This window comes from Sander lucioperca, chromosome 13 (assembly GCF_008315115.2).
Source record: "Sander lucioperca isolate FBNREF2018 chromosome 13, SLUC_FBN_1.2, whole genome shotgun sequence".
Taxonomy (NCBI): Eukaryota; Metazoa; Chordata; class Actinopteri; order Perciformes; family Percidae; genus Sander; species Sander lucioperca.
In genome coordinates, this window is record NC_050185.1 from 22,137,836 (window position 1) to 22,161,839 (window position 24,004).

At 40.0% G+C, this 24,004-nt stretch overlaps 3 protein-coding genes across 4 annotated transcripts in view; 2 read left to right on the plus strand and 1 right to left on the minus strand.

The window, feature by feature from the left end:
• Positions 1-13,692, minus strand: part of stk32a (serine/threonine kinase 32A) — a 69,643-nt gene extending 55,951 nt beyond the window's left edge. The window contains exons 1-5 of one of the 2 annotated variants that reach the window (XM_036008857.1): positions 13,586-13,692; positions 13,280-13,499; positions 11,553-12,117; positions 6,246-6,301; positions 2,665-2,816 (exon numbers count right to left, since the gene is read on the minus strand). In XM_036008857.1, the coding sequence (XP_035864750.1) occupies positions 2,665-2,816; positions 6,246-6,301; positions 11,553-11,604 (260 nt within the window). In that variant the 5' untranslated portion in view covers positions 11,605-12,117; positions 13,280-13,499; positions 13,586-13,692. Of the gene's footprint in view, positions 1-2,664; positions 2,817-6,245; positions 6,302-11,552; positions 12,118-13,279 lie in introns of both variants that reach the window. The other variant, XR_004105639.2, reaches the window with a different exon arrangement.
• Positions 13,693-16,867: 3,175 nt separating this feature from the next.
• zmp:0000001268 (CYTL1 domain-containing protein) lies at positions 16,868-19,934 on the plus strand. The gene is made up of 4 exons (XM_031303589.2): positions 16,868-17,111; positions 17,486-17,530; positions 17,793-17,939; positions 19,624-19,934. Exons 1-4 carry the CDS (start codon positions 16,959-16,961, stop codon positions 19,678-19,680), a joined length of 402 nt encoding a protein of 133 aa, XP_031159449.1. The 5' UTR covers positions 16,868-16,958; the 3' UTR covers positions 19,681-19,934.
• A 2,702-nt stretch (positions 19,935-22,636) lies between these two features.
• Positions 22,637-24,004, plus strand: part of stk10 (serine/threonine kinase 10) — a 45,220-nt gene continuing 43,852 nt past the window's right edge. The window contains exon 1 of the mRNA XM_031303572.2: positions 22,637-22,795. Coding sequence (XP_031159432.1) covers positions 22,637-22,795 — 159 coding nt within the window. The remainder of the gene's footprint in view (positions 22,796-24,004) is intronic.

Genomic DNA, 24,004 nt, shown 5'->3' on the forward strand with positions numbered 1-24,004 from the left:
GATAATCTGCAAACTGCCAAAAAACGGACAGATATACGGCCAGGGCTGATAATCGGTCTATTCCTATGCCAGAGGATAAGATTCTTCAAAATCAGTATTCCATATCATACTTCAGTGTTTCCTCTATGTTGATTTTATTGTGGTGGTGCGCCATGGCAAAATTTCTTCCGCCACGCTATCAGAAATAGGGCAGAGGCACAATGTAGTCGCGGTTGCCTTTTAAATGATCCTGCCGACATAATGCACCCACCGGCTAACATTACAAGAAACATAAACAGGCTAGCTAGCTAACTGTTATCGATCTCACGACGTGACTTTTTGCCCGAAGACAGCATTGTGGAGAGTGAAACGGGAGACTAGAAAAAGGGCAGTCCACTCTCGTCCACCGCGCTGTTTACACAGACACAGCTCTACTCTACTCTAAATAGCGAATTTTGACAAACAAGCTAAAACAAAAGCTGTCGGTTTGTAATCTTAACTGTTTATCTTAGTTTGCTGTTCGGACAGACCTGTCCCCACTGCTAAACAAAAGCCTAAAGGAAACACTGTACTTAATAGTTTGCATGGAGGGAAAAATAACTTATTTGGAAGTTCATAGGTTTGTGTTTTTTCGTCCTGTGTCTTTGAAGTACACTGTTGCTTGGCTACACACACAGACACCCGAGGTCATGCCCAGTCGCAAGTGCAGTGACAGCAAGAGGAAAGAAAAGGAAGAGAAGCAGATGGTGAAGGAGGAAAATAGGCGAGGAGGAGGAAGAAAAGGAGGAAGGTGAGTGAAGAGAGGAAGAGGAGAAAGAAATAAGGACAGAGGAGAAGGATGAGAGGACAGGCCAGAGAACAGATGAGAAATAATGTTTTTTTGCATGTGTCTGGCTCAGTGTGGCTCATACGCTGCCTGCAGGTAATCTCTCCCCGTCTCTGACCTTGAGCGCTTACCTCAGGCCAATCATAACGTACGCCAACTCAACACAGTGAGAGAGACAGGAAGAGAGGGAGAGAGAGTGGGCACAGCGCTGACCCAAGCACATCTCTGGAGGAAATCACCTCCACCCAGGGGGGTTTACGCTGCCAAAAGCATTAACTTCCAACGGTTTTTTTGTCCAACGCAGCATGCAATCAAGCAAGAAAGCAAGCCCTGGCAGTGTTTGTCTGATGAGTCTGTACACCACATATCTCTATCCTTTGTTCACCTCCTCTGTTGTTTTCCCTCTCTACCTCCTCTCTCTGCTCTGTGGCTAGTCTCCCTTTTCCTGCTGTCTTTCCTCCTCTTTTTACTGTGATTTTATAGTCTTGTCTCGTTCATTCCTACCACGGGAGGGTTTAGTTTTGTTTCCATCAAATTAATAATTAAAAGATAGCTATTAATTCTGTCCGAGTAGCTTTAAAAAAATATATGGAATTAACATGGGAGAAAAGGCAAGTAGGTGAAGAGAGGATAGAAAAGTGGGACAGAGGACAAAGGGTAGACGGGGGGAGGGGGGGAAGCTACTTGGAGAGCATTGGTGCCACAAGTCTCTTAGTATTTTCATCATTTAATCGTTAACATTTCCAGAGTTTATTTTTATAGGCAGCTGCCTACCCCCCAAAAGGGCAACTAGCGGACCTATAAATCAAAAGGAGGAAAGATAAATAATACTACAAATAAATAAATATTTTTTTTTTTTTAAAACTGGACTGCATGACTGCGGAAGATATTCATCATCCTTACACGTACATTCCCTCCCCTCTGCCTTGCTACTTGACAGAAAGAAAACCAGTGTGGCTTTCTCTCAAAACGTTGCAGAGTGTGAGTGCTTATCAAGAATTAATGACGCCTTTCAAACAGAAACTTAACAAGCCATACTTATCAGGCATCGCAAAAGTACGATTCCTGGTGCTCAATGAGCACGGGCCTTTCAAATTGTGATGAATAAGTTGCTGAAAGTACCTGATGAGTCATCTTAGATTAGCTTTCGCAGTTTGAGTGAGCTTGTACAGTGTTAAGGCAAACACTTCCTCGACCCCCAAATGTGGTGAGGCAAACGAGAAGCTGCCAAGAAACGAGAGTTGTGCCCATAAAAGTTGAACTCGGATCAGTGAGCAAACTACATTTTCCTTTTAGCAATTTCAAAGGGTGAGATGATGCAGATGGAGGCTTGAGAGTGTTCTTCAGTAGGCAACTCCCTTTCTGAATGCATCTACAGACTCAATTCAGACCAATCTTTAATGGCTCATGGTCCCTTTGTGTGTCTGCATTCACTGATTTAATAATGAGGATACAATCACCATACAAATCAAATGGGTGACAAAGAGTGCACTACAAAATCATTCAAATGACTGCTATGGCTGATGGTAATAACCAGTGTGAAACACAAGCCTTTGTGGAGACAATCTGCTGAAGTGGAAATAATTCATAGTGTGCTTAAAGTTTTAACAGCAGCATTCTCTGTGCATATTTAAAGGATGGAGGAGTATATTCTGTCAAAGTCAGTCAATGCTAAATTCATGGCAGTCAGAAGTCAGTTTGAATCCAAAAAGTAGCTAAAGCAATTACATAAACACTCTGTAAGAAGTGATCCAGGGTTATTTGCCATTCACAGGATGTAGGCCTAATTGATACACAGACAATGACTGTACTGTACTAATGACTGTACACACATTCAAATGTGTAGCACATTTGCTTACCAGAAGTTGACCAGGAAAGGATGTTCAAGGTTCTGCATTATCTGCAGCTCTTTCAGGACATTCCTCACTTCGTTCCGCTCCACGCATTTCAGCTTGTTCATGTACTTCATGGCGTACATCTTCTTAGTGTCCTTCTTCTGTACAATGCAGACCTGGTGATAAGATCACATAAAGGTTGATTCTTTCGCAAAAGTGGACAAAAATGTTCTGAATACTTCATTGGTGTTCTGCTTGTGCATCTCTGTCTTTTGCTTCAGTACTTTCAAGGCTGTTAAAAGTGACTCGTATATTGCTTTCTGCAAACTGTAAACAGCTAACATATTCATAGAAAATGATAACACAGTCCTCACTGCCAATATGATAACATGTTAAACATTGCCATTTCTCTTGGGCAAAATTATATAATTTAAAAAATGTAGCCACAAAGTAAAGCTTTGTTTTATCAGTATATGATCAGTGGTTAGTTATAGTAGAAAACTGTTTGCTATTCAGCATCCCTTTAAAATGCCTCAACAGATTTGTGAGATGTATAATTTCACCAGATTTAAAGGGATAGTTCACCGCTGGAAAGCTGAATATATCTTTAAATTGGGTCACTTATGTAGTATAAATGTGAAAAAAAAATTGAAATTGGTGCCTTCTAGGCCGAGAAAAGCCAGGAAATGTGTTTTTGGCTCATTTGGATGAAAGACACCAAATCCCAGAATGCACTTGCTTCGCTTCTCTGAGTACACTCCCAAGCCACGCCTACCGTTTACAGACAGACAGTGAGACGGTCAACTCAATTCAACTGTGTTTATTTTCATTTCAACCATATACACGAAACAACGTTTCACCGTGGCTCAAGTGTTGTTACACATTTCAAATATATAAAAACGACATACGAAACACATACCCAGTGAAAGGCACCGTTTCTCGGCTACTGGACTACCAGGTCTCGTGGCTCCGCGGAACTCCGGAGCTGCAAGCTAGGCTATGTGTCCGTTTAATCCTATGGGAAAAGATAGTTGCTACACTTTCGGCATAACTTTTGTATATTTACAGTTTGAATTTCGTCACGCCACTTACGTAACATATACCCCTAGGTCTTATAAAGCTAACAATGGTGTCCGATTTCAATTTAATGAATTTTTGTGAGCATTAGGGGTTTCGTTAGCTGCGACTGCCCCTCCAATCCTATGTGTACAGTTAGCAACTAGGTAGCTTCATTTTCGGCATAACTTTCGTATATTTACAGTTTGAATTTCGTCACGCCACTTACATAACATATACCCCAAGGTCTTATAAAGCTAACTATGGTGTCCAATTTCAATTTAATGAATTTTTGTGAACATTAGGGGTTTCGTTAGCTGCGACTGTCCCTCCAATCTTATGTGTACAGGTAGCGGCTAGTTAGCTTAATTTTCGGCGTAATTTGAGTATATTTAGCTACAATTTGAATTTTGTCATGCCACTTGGTAGGCTGTACGTTTGTAAGTGTGAGTTTCGTTGGTTGGATGTAGTCCAGTTTGTTGTCTAATGAGCGGACAACAAACGATTTTGCCACCCGCAAACTCGTTCAACGTCCCCCGCTGATGATGTCCCTTTACCGGCCAGAGGCTTCGAGCAACACCGCTGGTCTCCATAGCCAGCGGGCGAAGCTGTGTCGAGTATTCCGTCTGTAATAAAGTTTCCAGCATATTCTCCGATCTGTACCAATTTATCCCGGTGGTACACGTGTGCGGTAGTTTGAATTCACATAATTGTTGTTCTAAAATTTCCTTTGGGATGAATAAATCTATCTATCTATCTAAAGTGTTGATGCTGAGAAGCCACGCTACGCGAGGATTCAAGATGGCTGACACTTGTTTTGTTTCGTGAAATTTCGTAGAATGTCGGCAGTCCAACCCCCTATGGGCGGGTTGACAACATGCGGAAGTAGGTCCTATTACTGGCTGTAGTCCATAGCCTCTGGGCAAAAAAGCCTCAGATGACGCAAAAATCGTCATTTTGCGTCATCTGAGGCTTTTTTCCAGACCCTCAATACAGAGATCTCTCCTCTCAGGGGACATGAGGGAGGGAAGCACGGTCATTCAAAAATACTACCGGGTTTCTACTGATACAAAGCTTAATGCTAAATCGGTGAAGTATCCCTTTAATAAAATAAACATTATAAAATGATGAAATTTTGTTTAGCACATTGGAAAACTCTATGTACTTTTGAAGGATGTTGCAATACAAAAGTGTGTTTTCCATCATTCCCCCATATTTATCTAAAGCTTTATTGCTTGTGACACATGAAGTGTTATATAGTGCAATAACCAGAAATGTTGTCTATCCAACAAGGCTGAATGGAAACTTCAGGATTTCTCTATAATCTCTGTGATCATGCATTTAATCCTCACTTAAGACGTTAAACTTTTCACACCAGTATGTTTTGCATTTCAGAGATGGGAAAGTTAACGTTGCCATTCATTAGAATTGCTGGGTGCGTGTCAGCTAGGAAACTAGATATTTCTTTCAAAATTGCATACAAATGCTTTCTAACAGCATTTATGTATCGGTGGAAATAAATAGCATGCCTCGGATGTGATGCAACAAAAATCAGAATATAACACCTGGTGCAATCTGGGTAGCTGTCATTGCATGTATATATCAAAATGTAGCCTACGTAATACACCCTTTTGACAATGTGTCTGAGAATTGACACTATTTTGAATATGCAGAGGAGAAAATACCCCGTATGTATTTGTAGTGGTCCTTGTCTGTGTCGAAGCATCAATAAGCCAGTGATTACTGCTATCTAAGAGAGTGATCTGTGGACCAGCTGGCACAGTTAATCAGCCAAACCCTGATCACATCACTCCTCCCATTGAACAGCTTGCCATCTACTGTGATTAGACTGCTTATCTGTTGTTGGACAGAGTGCTAGATAGATGCTTTGCGAGTCTGTGTTCAGTTTACATGCACATGTGAGTGTGCATGTGCGTCGCTATATGTGCTTGCACGTACTCTAAGTGCCGATGTGAATTACTCTACACTATTAAGACTAACAACAACAGGAAACATGGCTGCTATCACCTCAGATTTATGTCCGTAAAGCTGTTGGTTGGTGTTGAGCAAATTGAACCGTAAGGCTTTACGAGACAATGATAATATTGTACTGACAGAGAGGGTCATTATATATTGTTGGTAACGTTGCGCCTCATCCCTTATGTGATATATATTTGATATATATATTTTAAGGTATTGTTTCATATGTATTGCATATTTGCATTAGTCTTGTTTTTAAGTGCATCTCTTGTAATGTTCCTTTTGTTATTGGATTAGTTGTGCATATAGTGTTTTGTGTTTTAATTTATTGGATAGGCAGGCTCCTGAGCAACACTAATGTGCTCCTGGAATGTGGGTTAGTTTCTTAGTGTCAGTGCTGTCTTTCATATATCCTTTGGCTTGTTTGTTTGTACTTTTCTAAATTGTTTACCATAGGATACTAAGCTATATTCCCATTTTGATATTAATAAATATATGTATCATTAAGCTGATTCCAACTAAACACATTTCTGAGTAACATGGGTACACTTTGGCAAACATGTACTTACTTTTCCGAAGCTTCCTTTTCCTATTGCCCTCAGGATCTGGAAGTGGTCGAAATTCACTGTGAAAAAGAAGAGTGGAACATCTCTGTAAATTTATATTAAATACAAAACATGAATTTAAATTTCTTTAAATCTTTAAATTACAGTTTTATTTCTCCTCCACTTTTACAATAAGTTGATAAAACTTTGCAAGATCAACTCTACACATATTTGCTGTAGTTTAAACTTTTGACTTTTGGATTTCAGCTTTAAATACATAAACTGTATATGCTAGCTGAAATTACACTTCAATCTCATTAAAATGAAAACTAGGTCATTTGATCACTATAAATGGAAATAGATGAATGTTACCAGTAGGTTCACTGTAAGGTTTGCTTTGAGCTCATTTGAACAATGCAGAGAAGTCAAACTGAAGCAGATGGAAGTCTCCAGGGCAACCACAGGTCACTGACATTATAGCTGAGAATTAAAATAGCTTCTGCACAAAGACGCCTTTATGATCGTTGCTTGTTGTTGTTTACCGACTGAACAAAAGACCGGTTTTTAGCTCTCTTTTTGAGTAGCTCGATATCCTCTCAGTCTTTGTATTATTCTCTCCTCTGCACACTTATTAAACATTATATCACTCACTCACACACACAGACACACACAACCTAAACCAGAGCTTAACTCCCTCTCACTGTCCTCCATCTATAGGCATCATTTATCGCCAATTGAAACCGGATGGGGCTGTTTGTTTCATGCTTCTATGACAACCAGGACTGAAGGTTTTCCATCCATGCCATTTCCCCGAGGATGAAACAGCTGCTGCCCACTCTCTGCACTCATCTGATCACACACACAGCACACACTTGTGTTCACAATCATTCCCAAAAATACACACTTATATTGGACATAAACATTAACGGCTCACACACACACACACTCTCATTCTGTCTGCAGTCACTCAATCTATTGGATGTGACAGTTAATGTTATGCTCTGTTAGTCACGTATCATTGGCACCTCCTCCTCTCACACTATCTGTGTTGGAGTGTTTACACAAGCAACTCTGCAATGGACCATATGAGGCCCGCTTTATAATGCACACACAAACATGCATAGACTTACATGTGATGTATACCAAACACACACACACATACACACAGACACACACTCCAGATAAACATGGTCATTTTCCTGCTGAGCTACTTGGAGATTCGGCTCTGATGGAGAGAGAGAGAGCTGTGGTCGTGGATGAGAGGGCAGTGATCAGAGAGAGAGAGAGAGAGAGTGAGAGAGTGATATGGAGACTGTCATATTTTACAAGCAGAACTCTGAATGGTTTAATGTGCAGTATAGATGATGGACACATGAGTAACACAGCGTGTAATGATTGAAATCTGCACATGAGTGGAATTGACACATTTACAGCCTTTCCAAGGCCTAAGCTAACTGAGGAAGCCATCTGACTGAGGAACTCATCTGCTAGTCAATTTATATTTGACTGACACATGCTAATCAGTTTGGATTGAAGTAATCACGCTTGTTCAGTTTGAGTCTAACACAGTCTCTCGCGCCCTCTGTATTACTGCGCTGTACAGTATGTCTATACCTTTCTTTCTCTGTCTGTCACCAGTCTCTGAATATCCACACTAAGCCAACAACATTTAATAAATGCTGTCCGTTTTGGCCCTCCGTCCACACTAAAGGCTCTCCAAAACGGCCACATAGGTGGTTTTCTTTATACCCGTACTGCTCATTTTGGGGTGCATGTAAATCTCTGCAGAGACATCCACACTGGCCCTTGTGTGCAAAATTGACGTCTACTCTAATTTGAGCTTAAGCCGGTGTTTGTGAAACCCGGAAATGGTCTGCAGAGTGGATGAACCAGAAAACCAAAAAAAGTTTTCATGTGGACAAGGAAAGCTGTTCTTTTGGTAAATTATGGTATGAGCCAGGTTTAGGTTTGTGTGGCAGTAAAGTTAAGAAGACAACTTTCTGTCAGCTCTGACAGAAGTATGAGGCTGGTGTCATTCTTTATTTTTCTTATTGTCAACAAACCCCATGAAAAACAACAACAATGTGTTAGTCCATCTCTCAACACTTTCCAACTTCCCTACACTGTTGCACTCAGCCCCAAGCACATTCATACCTACAGTAGGGCATACATCTTAAAAAACATGCAGGGTGTATAGCATAACAATAATATACTCCTATACAAATGACATATATTTTTTAAAAGGTCAGTAATTTCCTAAAACAGCGGCACTTTAGTTTTTAGTAAATCTCAAACAGGAGTAAATTGTACTTTTGTTGGGGGACTATTTTCCGTGGTGGATTAACACACATTTGGTGCTCTTGGGAGTTTTTTACAGCAGCGGGATGGTGTATGTGGGATTGAATTTATATATACTACAGTGTTTATCTTCATCATAATGAAGGAATGTGTCAGACAGTGCAATACTGTGGCTCATTGGTGTGTTTTTTCTCTCACAATCATAAAATAGTTATTTGATTGACGTCTCACTCGATGCAGCAATGTGTTCACCTGCTCAACAGGTAGCATTTATGACCCTCTAATTACATGTTTATCATTCAGTTGTACATGAACAGAACAATAATGTAAATGAATGGGCAAATAAATCACAAGTTTGGTTGTATAAAAAGGTGATTACAGTAAGCAGACGGTATTTAAGCAGAGTTTAACCATCTCCTTACCAGATTCTGGTGTTTTCATGCACAGTTTTGTTATATAGAAAAAAAGAAAAACAGATTTGTTTCTGTGTGGGAAAACCTTTTGACGTTTTCAAAATTAGCCGTCTCTTTGTGGACGCACTGTCTCACTCTGTCTCCCCCTCTCTCTCTCTGCCTCTCACAGAAGCCTGTAAATCACGTAAGGACCCACCAAGGTGGGAACATCAGAGCTCAGGCTGTTGCTCTGACAACTGAAACAGAACCCATGGGTCCATGTGCCACTGATATGAATAAAGCATGATCAGCAGTAAACAGGGTCTGTCCATTAACCAGAGTCTCCTGGCTACACAAGGTGGAAAACACATGTGACACATAAGGGAGCACATGTGGTGCGCACATCATTCTCAGAGGAGAAAAACATGTCTTGACAGAGTCCACCTTCATGCACACGCCTTTCTGTAAATCAACTAATATGGGTTGAGTTGAGTATTTTGATGTGAAATATTTATGTCTAGGCTGTTGGGTTAATTTGCCTTTTTTTAACATGCATTTACAATAAAGACTACAAAAATAAACAATGAGGTTTAAAAATGTAAACTAAAATGTAGCTATAACTGTACAAAAGTAGTCTTTGACACAGCAAATTACAATATGCCACAAGAGTGGCATTAAATATTTAGGGGCATCCCCAATCTTACATTCATTTGTGTCTAAATATGTTGTAATATTAATATTTTGTGTGTACAATATGGGAGAGAGACACATTTTTGCAAACGTGGCCTGATGGTGGTGCTACTCTGTGCAACAACGATCTAAACCGAAAAGGGCTCAACCATTTATTTAAATAACATGTTCTTGGGGCGGCCTCTAGCTCCCCCAGTAAGAGCGTTCGCCCCATGTTGGCTGAGTCCTGCAACGGCGTAGGGTTTGAATCCGACCTGCTGCCCTTTGCTGCGTGACATCCCCCATCTCTCTCCCCCTTTCCTGTCTATCCACTTTCAAATAAAGGGAAAAAAATAACATGTTCTTCATAACTTTATTCACAGTTTTTCAGCTGCACAGGAACTATAGATAAAAATCACCATTAGCTAACCTCAGAGCATTAACGTTCACTAACAATATATTTTTTCATTGTCAGCATTTATTAATGTTTACTGTTGAATTAACAAACAAACATAAATTCCACCTCTGTGGCCAATATCACCTTGAAGCAACCTTTAACGTTTCTGAAGTGTAAAGTGAAAACTCAATTTGCATCTTTATTGCTACTCCGACGGAGAGCGCATGATGTATACTCAACACGCAGTGACCCGCCTGGTTCCTCTGACCTCAACAGGAGAACCCTGTCTGTGTCTGACGGGAGTCTCATCAGTGAGGGGGATTACTTTGTTTCCAGTGAGCGGGTCTTTTTCTAATTCCAAACGATGTGTTTCTCTGTTTATTATTCTCCTGCCCTCGGTGAAATCGCCCACGCTGTTTGCAAGAGAGAAGTCAGGACGGTGCACTGTTGCATTAACTCAGAGACTTCTCAGAGAGTTCAGAGACTCTCTGTTATGAGTGACATTTCCAGAACAGCACGCTAGATGACTAAGCAGCAAGGTTAACTGTGAATAATGATTTCCTCTTTGATAGAGGTTGCCTCCAGTGAAAAAGAGAAAGCCACAGATTTCATTAGGGTGTGATGCAGTCATTTGACAGACTTAGGGTGAAAAAATTTGGTTTGTCACACAATAATGAAATACGTATTTCAGCAGACAAATAAATGGAAATATGAACCCGTCAAATGGGTTAAACTGAAAACAGATATTATGGTTTACAACTTTATAAAAGAAAAACCATGTATCATCATTTTCATCTAGGATACGATATACACAGAAAAAAAAAATCTACAGTAAGGAAACACCTGGGGAAGCCACCTCACTTCTGACTAAATCACTGACTCATGTAACACTGACTTAATTGAAGTCCTTGGGGTGAAGCCAGAATGGAATTCATTTCAGAGACTGCCTTGAACCGATAAATTCACATTGTATTACCTACTCAGGTCACAAAGAAAAAGGAAATAAATTTGAAAACCAAGAACTTTGCCAATCCAAGTTATAACTCCTTTTTGATGGCAAAGAAATATAAGATAATAACCTGGCCAGACTCAAGCAATTTTGAATAATCATGAATATGAAGACATCCAAACCAAAGGCAACATTAGAGAAAAATGTCCAAGAGTTTCATGGATATCTTTAACAACTTTGTATTCTATTCTATGCGATCTATATGTATATTTGCATAAATATACAATGCTGTGGCCATATCAAAGGAAAATCAAACTACAGCAACAAGGGGTAATCACTCTTTTCTGTTTGCTGAGGAAGACTAGTGTGGCAGACCTAATCAGCAGTACATCAGTCACAACATTTACTGTAAGTGCTCTTAATTTAGTTAGCTAACAGGAATAGCTTAACACAGTGATAAGGCTGCAGAAAAGATGGACAGCCTGGGATAAGGCAGTCACACAGTGAATCCTACTCACAACTTTTGTCATTTTGTTTTACCCACTTTCCCTGTTTATCATCACTCCATTTGAGCCCTCAAAAGTATAGAAACTAAAAGGGGAAAAGTCATATAATTTATTACTCACCCTCGTCTGTGTCCTCGGTGACTGGAGCCTTGCTGGACTGTCCGAGCCCCATGGCTGCTCCTCTTTCAGATTCTCCTGTTCTGCTCCCTTAGCTCGACTCAGCATCGAACGGCCTCTCCCTCTGAGACGCACTCATAGCCTGGTCAACCCTAGCCCCTCACACAAACACACACACACACACACACACACACACTGTCTCACGTGCTGGACTGCTCAACCCTGACACACACACATACGCAGCAGCTGGCTTGGTTTTGCTGACTTGAACGGGTCCTGTTTTCCTCTTAACTCTCCACCTTGACACAACCACACATCATTGCACACACAGAGTGGAGGGCTTGGGGAACAGTAAAGCCACTTAAGCACACACACACACACACACACACACACACACACACACACACACACTCCAGGCAGTACTGTACTACTACAGTGTAAGTTTCCTGTCTGTCTTCACTGCTGTTTAGATGAATGCAGGCAGCAGACGTACGACTTTCGCCAGGCAGGAGGAAGAGGGTGGGTGATGTGTTTGTAGCTGTGACCCTCTGTTGACTGAGAGTCTAACCTGTGAGGGGAGGCAGAAAAACATGACACCACCAGCATAATGAGGAAGGGAGGGAGGGAGGGAGGAAAAAAGTAAAGGTAGAGCCTCTGAGACATGAACGGCTCGACACAGCATCTAATGATGAATGGAAAGACTGACACTGAATTTTCTTAGATCTTAAGATACAAAAAGGAAAAAAAACAACCTTGCTGACAAAGTTAAATATGTCCTATCATAGCAGGTCAGCAGTAACAATGTTAAGGACTTGATTGGACAGGAGGGAAAATGACTTTAAATATTTGCGGGTCTCCTTCCTAGTTCCTTTCATCCTTCTTTCCTTCATCCGTCATTTATCAATTATTTCATTTTTATATTTTAATCATACTCATCCCAGTGGAGCACCGTCTGCAGTGCATGCGTGATGAATGGTATGATCGTTTTTCCCATTAAGAGCACAAAATTGGAGGCTTTTGATTTATAGTTTGCTGGTGTTGTGAGCTGTAAATGGAATCGCTCAGGCTGCCCTCTTCAGGACAGGAGATTTTATGAGTTACTACGTTTTGTTCCAGAAGTAGAAAAAAAAAAAACGAAGCTCTGCTGCCTCATGAAACATGTAGGTTAAGCCGAGAAATCAACTCATGAAATAAATTCACATCACAGAATAAATAAATCATGTGTGCATCTTACAATGTTCTATTCCTGTATCATCATCCTTTAAGGAGTTGGACTGCCATTAAGTAAGTTTATTTTAAATTTAATAGCTTTAGAATCTCCTGTGATATTAATAGGCTACAATATTCATATCACAGCTGCATTATGTGGTTTGCTATGGTATTATTTTGACAGCTTGTCCCATTACATTATATCAAAGGAAAATGAATAACTGAACTGAGTAACTGAGATGCATTTTAGGGTTAAATAGACAAACTTCAAGTCATCGTGGCAACATTCAATCCGCTAGGGGAAACCCTTTCATGAATGTCATTCCCACACTATGATAGTGCCACCACAGCATAGCTGAGTATCCCTTTTGGGTTAAACGAAATATTAAAAAACTAGTGCGGAGAGCTGCAGTGCTAAACTCCCCGCAGAGGACATTGTGCTCGGAGCTCCTTATCTGATCAAATGGGCCAAACATGCGCTGAATAGAAAGCACCCCCTGCATCCAGCTGTGGGCACCTACCTCTGAACGCCGCCGGTTAGTTGAGCATGGGACCATTTCCAGCCCGGTTTGCTGCAGAGATGTGAGGCGACAGGAGAGCAATAGTACAGCTCAGAGCATCACTTGTCTGGTGTTAGGACGTCGACGCACCGGGACACCTGCCACCCAAAGAATGGAATCACACAGCGAGAAGTGACTTGCGGGAATGCGCCGACCGAGTGCAATGCGAAATCCCTTGATTCTGCAGGACAGAAGAGGACAAAGGCAGCAGAGATGGGGTTTAGGGGGGGGAAACTGCTCGGTGCGTTGCACTGATGAGAGACTGACCTCCACATAGCCGCCTGTGTAATGCGCTGGCCTGGCCACCACCGTGCGTCTGGAGAGGCACGTTTCGTAGGCTGGTCAGGCTGATCTGCTGTAGCTGCGGGACTGAGGTTTCCCTATCGTTAGCATTCACTCATTAATCTCTCTCTCTTAATAAAAAAAAAAGTTGTATACACTGATGCATTTCTTTGAAAGATACTAAATAGATTACAATTATATTTTCAAAAATATTACAAAGAAACCATTGTGCCTGTCATAGTTACAAACTACATTTACAGACTATAAATTGACAGTAGCCTACAAGCCTACAATCAGTTATTCATCGCAGAGTCACCATAGCCCCTTTAGTGATTTTCTTCTGGGTTGTATCCTAAAATTAGGAGGTGATATCAGAATATCAACAGCCAATCAAATTAGTTTCCTATTCCCATGGAATGTATGCGCGTGTCTAGTAGGCTATTACAAATATCAGTATCACGTTAAATTTCGCATTACCTCATAACACTGTACTTTATTTACATATGTAGGGAATTATTGTCTCTCATGTTGCCACCATGGAGCCAGAGGCCATGATCAGCTTTAACACAGCGCCCCCCAGAGCTGATACTGCTCTGCTTGGCACTTCAGCAAGGCAGATTGTCGACAATGCTGTTTCAACCTGGTGCCCCCCAGGCGAGAGGCAGTCTCTTTATAGAGGAGCTGAGATTGCTGTCTCATAATAGCCTTTAAACTTATATGGAAATAGTAATTATACAAGGGGAACAATGGACACTAATGTCTCTCTGGTGTTCGATTGGGAGTCTGTACTGACCTTATTGTGCGTTATGGTATTTCTTTCTTTTTTTTAATCTCCTTTGGCTTCAATGTAATGTTCTGTATACTCTGTGTAGGCCAGTGAGCATGATATATAGTGACTGTTACTTCACTTATCTTGTCATAAAGGTCTGGAGTATATCATTATGACCTTCACTTCTATAAAGTTGTTTTTACAGTGGCCTTCACATTATTCACATTGTGTGCCAGCTCTATGATTCATATGCAATGAATATCCAGGGCTTTAAAACCAGAATATGTGATTGCCGCATTGGAATTTGCTGTCTTTTTGGCAGATTTCTGTAGTCCAATTTCTCATCATGCATTAACTTCTTTGGTCATTAACTACAAACTGTAAAACACATCCGTCCATTTTAAGGACTATCACCAGTGGCTACTGTTGATTGAGCAGGCCAAGGTCGAGAGGAGAATGGCTGAGTGATGGGACTGTGGGAACAGAGATATAGCTTATACAGCGAACACTGCACTTTTTCTTTATGCCTCTCCGTCATGCCAAGACACACACTCAGTGTGGGCCATCCGTCTTCATACGGAGGTATAGGGGACAGACCTCCAGCTCTCAACACAGGGTATGACAGGTGGCAAGCATAACTCTAAAGCAGGCCATTCCCTTATCGGGCGTTTGGCAGCATCAGGAGGTCTACTTTTTCTTTTTTTTTTGTGATAAGATGAGTGATGACATTGTCATATCACACCTGGACAGAAACGGAGTGCAGCTACTGAACACGCAGGAGGCCTCAGCATGTGCCAATGTTAGTCCTAGATTTGTCAGTGAGGATATTTATTTATTTGCTTGTAAAGAGAATCAGTCATAGATAAGTCCTGGTTATATTTGATTCAGATTTTAATTAATGAATGAAAATGATTTGCTATACTTCAACATGATGCATAAGGATGCTGGACTTTAAGACTGCTCAGGAAGATGTAAGGAGTATAAATGTGTGAAATTAGCCACATCTAGTGGATAAGAAAGACATATGACAGTGGCTGATGTTAATACAGCTGGGGTGTTATGGAGATATAATTTACAACATATATCACTTTCATGATCAATACAGTCAAGTTCAATCAACACCACCCTCCTCCCTAATGCAGAAATTCTTCATTATGGAAACACGTATCAGGGTACAGGCTATTAAAGCTTTGCTATTTATGAGCTGGTCCCTTTTCGGTCCTAGGGATTTCCATGGATTCTTCCAGGCAAGGCAGTTTTTTTGTTTGTTTTTTAAGATTATTTTTTGAGGCCTTTATTACCACAGGACAGATGAAGACATGAAAGGGGAGAGAGAGGGGGAATGACATGCAGCAAAGGGCCACTGCGTCGAGGAGTGAACCTCTATATATGTGCGCCTACTCTACCAACTGAGCTAACCCGGCCACAGGCAAGGCAGTTTTCAGCACATTTCATTACAAGCAAAAACTGAATGTGCTTTAAATTAGAATGCACACAGCAGCAAATAACATGTACAGAAGAATATAAAATATATGGTACACTTGTAGCAGAGTATTTCTACATTGTGGTATTTCTACTTTCACCTATGTAAACGTTCTGACCACCATCACTGCAAAACTGATTTAAGAAATACCATGCTGAATATTCCTCATTTTCTCATGCAAATTACTAATTTATGTCTTCCCAGTATTTGAATTTTTGGACAAAAATCACAGCTCACTATCTTTTCGAGCAGGTGACACGGTGCCTTGCAAAAGTGTTAACCCCCCCCTGCTAAATCAGTAATTTCATTAGCCGATAATCTCTGAGCCAGCTACTGAACAAAGACATCAGCTAACATTTTTTGACACTATTAACACTATGATGGAACTAAACCAGACACTTCATAAGTCACAGTGATAATGACCAATTTGAATGTTCTAACATTCAGCAATTTTAGTTTCTTACGTTTTAATTTGGGTTCTAATCTGCGCCATGAAATTACCAATTTCTTCTCTGGGGACTACCAACGTTAAACTTCACAACCGCAGTCCTGCTCTCCCTCTGACAGATTAGATAGAGACTCAGCCAAAGGCAAGAGTCTGTCACAGCCACCTCCGATTAGCCAAAACTAAGTTTCTGTTCCTTGTGTGGGTAACAGGTGCATAGCTTTGGTGACTACGACACAGGATATTAAACCTGTTTCAAGCCCTTTGAACCTGTAATTGTTTGTCCTCTGTCACTAAAAGACATGTTTGCAAACTCTAACTTTAGTTAATTAAAAAAAAGAAATACAATCAAAATAATAATAATAATTTTATTATTATAATGTTTAGGGGGGCTGAGATGAAATTTAGTGGGGCTTGAGCCCCCCTAAAAAGGGTCTAAAATCGCCAATCTTCTCGAGCCTGCTTTGATTCCTCCATAAAGATCAGTGCTATCTTATCTGACACAGTGGGTTGTCGCCTGTCATTCTTCTGGAGTTGCATAATTATTTTGGAGTAAACAGAGGGTGTGTTAAAATCTGTCCACATGCATACGTGGCTGCATGTGTGCATCGGTGACACAGACAAACAAAGGTTCAGTTAGTGCAGTAGGTGTAAGTGAGTCATGTTCATCTTTAACCACTTGTTGCTTGTTTCATCTTTGGTGCCGCTGGCACTAAGCTACTCTTTCTACCCACCAACATGCTACACCAAGGTGCTGAGCATGGCACGAGAGCTCACCCAGTGGGCTGCAGATTTGAAGAGGGACCCTGAAACTGTAAGTTAGCTGCTGTGTTGCGACTATTATAGATTTTTTTTTGCTTTAACACTAAAGTTGTATTTTGCATATATTCTTAAATGGTCTTGTTGCCATATAGTATGTGTACTTGTTTGTTGTTTATCTAGTGTGTTTTTATATATTGTACTAAGGTCCACATTGGAGATAATAGTTATTTTATTCCAGATATGCAGCAATTTAGTTTAATCCCATCAAATCAAAACATTGTGGGTTAAATGTAAACACATTTTAGTAAGGTTTAATTTAGTAATGTGAGACACCTGGGATTTCTCAGAGTAGGGATTGGTGTTAAAACATTAGATTGTCCTGCCAATGTTGCATTTTTAAAACTTCATTTTGTTCTTTTCATCCAGAGTTACTGCATGGCACACATGCCGGATCTCTACCTTGATGTCCATGTAAGTATGACTTCAAATTCCCCACGATTGTAACAAAAAAGCTACTTAATTTACACTAGATTGGATTTGTTATTATTGTACATAATTGGCATATGGAAATTTACATATTTGAAAAGTAACCAGGGTTTAAATTCCAGAAACTTTTCTTCAATGTTTATCTTTCACACTCTATTTTCTACACTAACATCTGTGGAATTTTGACTGAAAACCTCAGCTGTAAATCAAGCAAAGGCACACTAATTGCTACTCATGCCGAATGCAGAATGCCTGTGTGATGTACAAAATGAGGACCTACATCTCCCTGGTGGAAGGCCTGCGAGATCGCCGCTGCGCTTACACCAGAGAAGTGAGAAAGCTGGGTGTCACTCTTAGACAGCTCTTCATCATCATGTCAGAGAAATGTCACGGGGTAAGACGAGACCAAAGGTCTAGATAAATGTAACACAGTGAGACTCAAATAGTGTCACAGAGTTGTATCTATTTGTGCCATAAAGCAATTAAGTCAAATTAAATCTGGTAGGACACAAAGTAAAGCCCAGTGAAACATCTGGTGGAAAATACAGGGATTTGTCTTTTGTCATTGGGACTGTACCATTCTTGCAGTGGCTGCAGACGTTAAAGGTCCTATGACATGGTGCTTTTTGGATGTTTTTATATAGGCCTTAGTGGTCCCCTAATACTGTATCTGAAGTCTCTTTCCCGAAATTCAGCCTTGGTGCAGAATTACAGCCACTAGAGCCAGTCCCACAATGAGCTTTACTTAGGATGTGCCATTTCTGTGTTTGTAGCTTTAAATGCTATTGAGGAGGAGAGAGGGGGGGCAAGGTGGAGGGTTGGGGTGTGGCCTTGACCAACTGCCATGCTTCGCTTGTTTTCAAGCCATGATGTCTCTCTCTTTCTCATGGGTGAGCCAAATTCTCTGGGCGGGCAAAGCAGAGAAAGGGGAGGTAACCTTCCTCCTTATGACGTCTTAAGGAGGAGATTCCAGATTGGCCCATCTGAGCTTACTTTTTCTCAAAGGTGGAGCAGGATACCCAGGGCTCGGTTTACACCTATCACCATTTCTAGCCACTTGGGGACCATAGGCAGGCTGGGGGAACTCATATTAATGTTGAAAAACCTCATAAAGTGAATTTTTCATGCCATGGGACCTTTAAAGGCCCTTATAGGCATTGCCTCATTTGTGCATTGGAAAGTATGCTAATGTCTCAAAATGAATATGTTAAAGATTAATTTATGTTAAAACACACTGTACATTAAATCAGTTTGCACAGAAATTATTTTTTTGTACATTATATAAACCTATAATGGAGTACAAAATGTGGTGTTTCTGTGAATAGAGAAAGTAAAAGTTGTATGAGTTCCTCTAAAATGCCCAGTTGTTATTCCTTTGTTCCCCATCTTGTTTTATTTAAGTACCAGTAACCGGTATTTATTTTATTGGTATTTCAGATAAATCAAAGAACTGTCCATTAATGCATATTTTTAAGTCATGTTTTACTGATCAGCTATCTATATCTACTGTATATCCACATGAAACAGAAAAGGGAAAGCTGATGAGATGCGTTCAAAGTGACTGTCGGTTAATGGATCAGTTCCACAGGATTAAACAGGGTTTATGATGCAGATTATAAAACAACATTCAGTTCACTGTGGATGCTTGAGCCTTCTCTCCTGAAATGTTACTGTAAGTCAGAACTGTGTTGGTCTGCGCTTGGTTTTCCATAACAGACCGACATGACCTGTCTGTGCAGACCAGGCCACAATGTCTCGACAAAGGGTTAGGGTTAAATCATTTTAATTACGGTCATTTCTGTAAGCTTAAATAACAGAATCATTTTTGACCTCTAATTAAGGTCAATTATACTGGAAGTACAGTGTAAGTGTAAGAATACACATGTCATGTGATGATTTTCTTTTGAGGATTTTTATTTGTACCTGCAGTTTCAATTCAGATAACAATGCATTTAATATGAATGCACACGGAACTGAGCTGCTAACAACATGGGAAATATCAATCCTGAAAAAAAGGTCTCATTCAATCACACATGCTTTACCTAAAAATGTCCATATTATCTTCATTTTTTTTATAGGACTTGGTGTTCACGATCTATGACTGTGCTGCACTGGAGCGCTATCCTGGATTCTGAGATGATATATATATATATATATATATATAACTGTCTGATGGCAATACAGTCCTTCTATGTGCATTCTTCAAACATGTGCAATGACTGAAAGAAACAAGAGTGACGTAAAGTTTAAATCTATGGTAACTATGGCTTGTGTTACTAAAACTGTACTTTAATCATCTGTTTTCTGACTATAATGAGGTTTATTGCCACTAATTATCACATCTTATGGAATCTGACTGAGTAAACATTTCATGTAATAAACTTTATTAAAACGCCTTTTGTTATTCTCATTTAATAGGATGTACACATACAAGTGTACTTCAAGATCTTTGCTCATTAACTACCCATGATAAACAATATTTTGGGCACAAGTAGGGCTCTACAAAACACAACAATGTAATTCATAGCATCCAAAAAATTATAAACGCAAATACACACAATGTCTACCTTTCTTCTTCTAACAAGATATTTAATTTACTTGATTTTATTACTTAAATATTATATATATATAAATGTATTATTTCCACCTGGGATTTTCCTCCTGTGAAATGTCAAAAGGTTTTCAGTGACAAACAATATTTTGTTGTGAAATTCTGGGTACTTCTTAATCGTCATCATCCATCATTTATTGTTGTGCGAATGGATCAAAATGACTTAAGTCAACAGGCACTTCGGCGATCTCAGAGGGAGAGAAAGTGCATTAAGTTGACATGCTGGAGCTTAATTAAGTGGGACAGTTTTGTAGTCATAAGAACTGTACAAAGTACACACATATACAGTACAGTGGTGACAAATCATTAGTGTGAGGGGATTAGTAGGAACCTCTGTGGGCTTGTATGGACTTGCATGAGCTTGTCTCTTCACTGTAGGTTCTTTAGGGATTTACAGGAGTTGTGATGAAGTCTCTCTTTCACTTTGTGTCAAAAATTCAAAGTAACATAACAGAACGTTTAACAAAGTGGTTGGTTTTCCAATAAGTTGGAACTTAGATAACATGACATATTTGCCTAAAATTGATACATATGAAATTAAATCACCTCTAATTAAAGTGAAAAATATCCTGAAACAGTAATAAAGCCGCTGTGTTTTCCAACTCATTTAAATAGCTCACAGTCACCAATGGGCCTCTCAATAATTGGTAATTTGGCAGTTCATTGTTTGGCTAATCTATCTATAGAACTCTGAGAGAAAATTACTCGTGCAAATTAGTAGGTGAATGAAGGTCAGTGAGTTTCATTCTAGAGTGCTTTATGCACTCTGAAGGAAAATGTTATCTGAAGTTTATTGACAAATATGACATCCTCCTTAAATTTCAGTATTGATTTGAGTTTAATTTTAATGGCAACAATCATTTATACCGAGTACAATGGATCAGTCACTCTTCAGAAAGTGCAGAATCCCTCACACTGATTATTTAGACTTGTTCAGATGCCGTTGCCGAGTTGTAGTTGTAGTTGAAGTTTCTCAGATGGTCAGCCTAATGGCCAAAAGGTTATAAAAACATCAGACATAAAATAAACTGTTAAAGGTCACAGCAGCACAGAGCACAACTTGTAATACCTAATACACTAAATGAAAGTGGATAAATCATACACCCCATGATCATATTTAGCCTAGTTATCTGCGCTTGTTAATCCTTTATTCAAACAGGTCATGCTACGCATAGTTTAAAAGCATTAGACCAACAAACACAATTCTAGGTGAATTCAATTTAGTTCAATTCTAGGTCAATCCCCTGTCAATTCCCTCTCACATAGGGCCGCAAGTTATTATTTTCAAAATTGATTAATATGCTTTTTCATTAATTCATTGTTGATTCTAAAAATGTTTCTATTTCCCCACAGCCCAAGGTGATGTCTTCAAATTGCTTGTTTTTTCTTCTTCTGACAAACAGTATAATACCCAATCATATTTCATTTGAAATGATATCAACCATGGAAGCAGCAAAACATCACTTCTAAGAAGTTAAGAACGAAGAATGTTTGGCATTTTTGCTTGACTAATCACTTAAACGATTACTCCGTTATGTCTGTCAACTCATTTCCTGTCAATCATTTCAGCACAAATAATATATTCATCGTCTGACTGCCTTGTCTCACTCATGTGGTTTTCTGCATGTTCTCAACAGGTACCAGTTTATTGAGCAGAATGTGCCACCAGAGGGCGATATAACACTGCCTGTACAGGTGAAGAGCAGGTTAGTTGAACCAGCATGTAGTTTAAATGAAAAGAGAATAACAGTGTAGGAAAAGTATGATTTTGATACTGCTGATTAAGGAATTTAAGATTTTCAGAAAACTAAACTTATAAACTTAATAAAGTATCACCCAAAGTCTGAGTCTCTTGTTTGCGGTTTAATAAAAAGCAAACCCATAACCAATATTATTAGACCCTACGCAGTATGATGTAAAAGCACAGTAAACTGGGATCCCAATACGTTAATAATTCCACAGAGCTCTACTAGAAGTTTAGTTAATGGCACAGCTGTTTAAATTGCCAGAGGACACGCCCAGCACCGACCAGGACATGAAGTCCTTATACCTCATCAGTGCGAAAGTGACGACGACTTGTTCTTTGAAAGAAACTACATTTCCATGAGGGCAGTGGGAGGGTTGTTGAGAAACAAGGTGGGGCGTTTTCGCAACAAGTTGCCCAGGCGGCAGGCTGTCAGGCAGGCGTTTACTCCATCGTGTTTCAAGCGGCAGGTGGTCACCGCGCGTCCAGCATATATAGCCTAAGCGCACTTTGTGAATGGGATTATAAACGCAGAGCCTTCAGAGCACCTGGTTGTGATGGACGGAGTACAGTAACTTTTTGAACTTGCTCAGCTCTCTTTTTATTTTCTCTTGAACGCGGAAAGTAAAGATTGACAATTTGGTATTGTGTTTTTGACGGGCGAGCTGCGCGTCTCCGCGTGCATAGAGCCTTCTGATTTTTTTTTTTCAAGCTGAATGTTGTTGCATTATAAATAATGGCTTTCGCTAGATTCAGCAGAATACTCCGTCTGCCCACGATTGAGATCAAAAAGAAAGTGAAGCAGTACGAGCACGTTCATCGGGACATCAATCCTAATGACTTATGGGAAATTATTGGCGAGCTGGGCGACGGTGCGTTTGGAAAGGTCTACAAGGTGAGTGCTTTTAAAGACACGAGGCACCTGTGATACACCCTGTTTGTAGTTCTTAAACTTTATTCATAAGTTGCCCACCTGTCGCCAACTTCAGTTACACTCTGTTGTGTTAGAAAAGCTTATTGAATAGTTAAAGTGCTCTGCCATGTCTTCCCAAAGTCACTTTCGTGTTCCTTCAGAAAGGTTATCAGTTTGTGTGTGAAATATTGTAAATTATATACTGCAGTTCATACATCACTTTCCTTTTTTAAGTTTTGTGCATCACGATAGAAACAACACTATATATCACGTAGCCCACATTCTTAGAATATAGCCTATGCCTACAGGCTATAGGTGTGAACATCTTCCGATCTATGGCGGATGCTTCACCTTCCCAGCATTGCTGAGATTATGACTAATATGTCAACTATGTGGTTGGTCCACTCAGACAGTCACCATACTGTAGCTTTGGGTATCAGGCAAACGTGTTTTGTGGGTGAAAGGTTTGACCTGTTTAGACAAATAATAATTCATTATACTGATGATTCACATTCTCCTCCTGAGATCCATTTCATCTTCAGTTGTATTCCTTTTGTGAGTGCCTTGTTGAAGTTACTTGTTTTCTCTCTTAAAATCTTCATAGTTTTCGTAAAAGAGACCACTGACTTATCTTGTGATTTCCTGCAAATTACCTCTGCTGTACAGAAGGTTTTATAGAAAAATCTTCAAACACCCACCCGACTCCCCCACTCCTCGCTGTGAATCCAGTGTGAAGCAGTCACAGTGACAGTGAAAGCACTCTTCATTAGTTCTGTCCACTCCTCTCCAACTTTAGCAGCAGCAGTAGCACTTTTGGCTCAAAGGCGTTATTTAATCAGGATCTGTTGGCTGGTCAGTCCCCTCTGTGAAGCATGGGACAGGCGCTCTGTGTGTGCACTGCCCAGCGGAGCACAGTGAAAGTCTTTGACACAGCAGGGGCCTCAGTGGAAGAAGTGATGCCTTACCAGAGGTCTGCGTGGAACAGAAAATGTAGTCTGTTTTTTTTTTTTTTTTTTAAAAGGACTCCACCTTATATAGGTATTTTGTTTTTACTGGACAGTATAGGCCTACATGCAAGGGGGGGAGATTGGGGAATGAAAGAAGACCACAGACATTGGAAGATGAGTCTCAGTTGAAAGCACTGAAATGAAAATAAACTTGTTCAATCTTGCTTATGTAGCCACAGGTGAA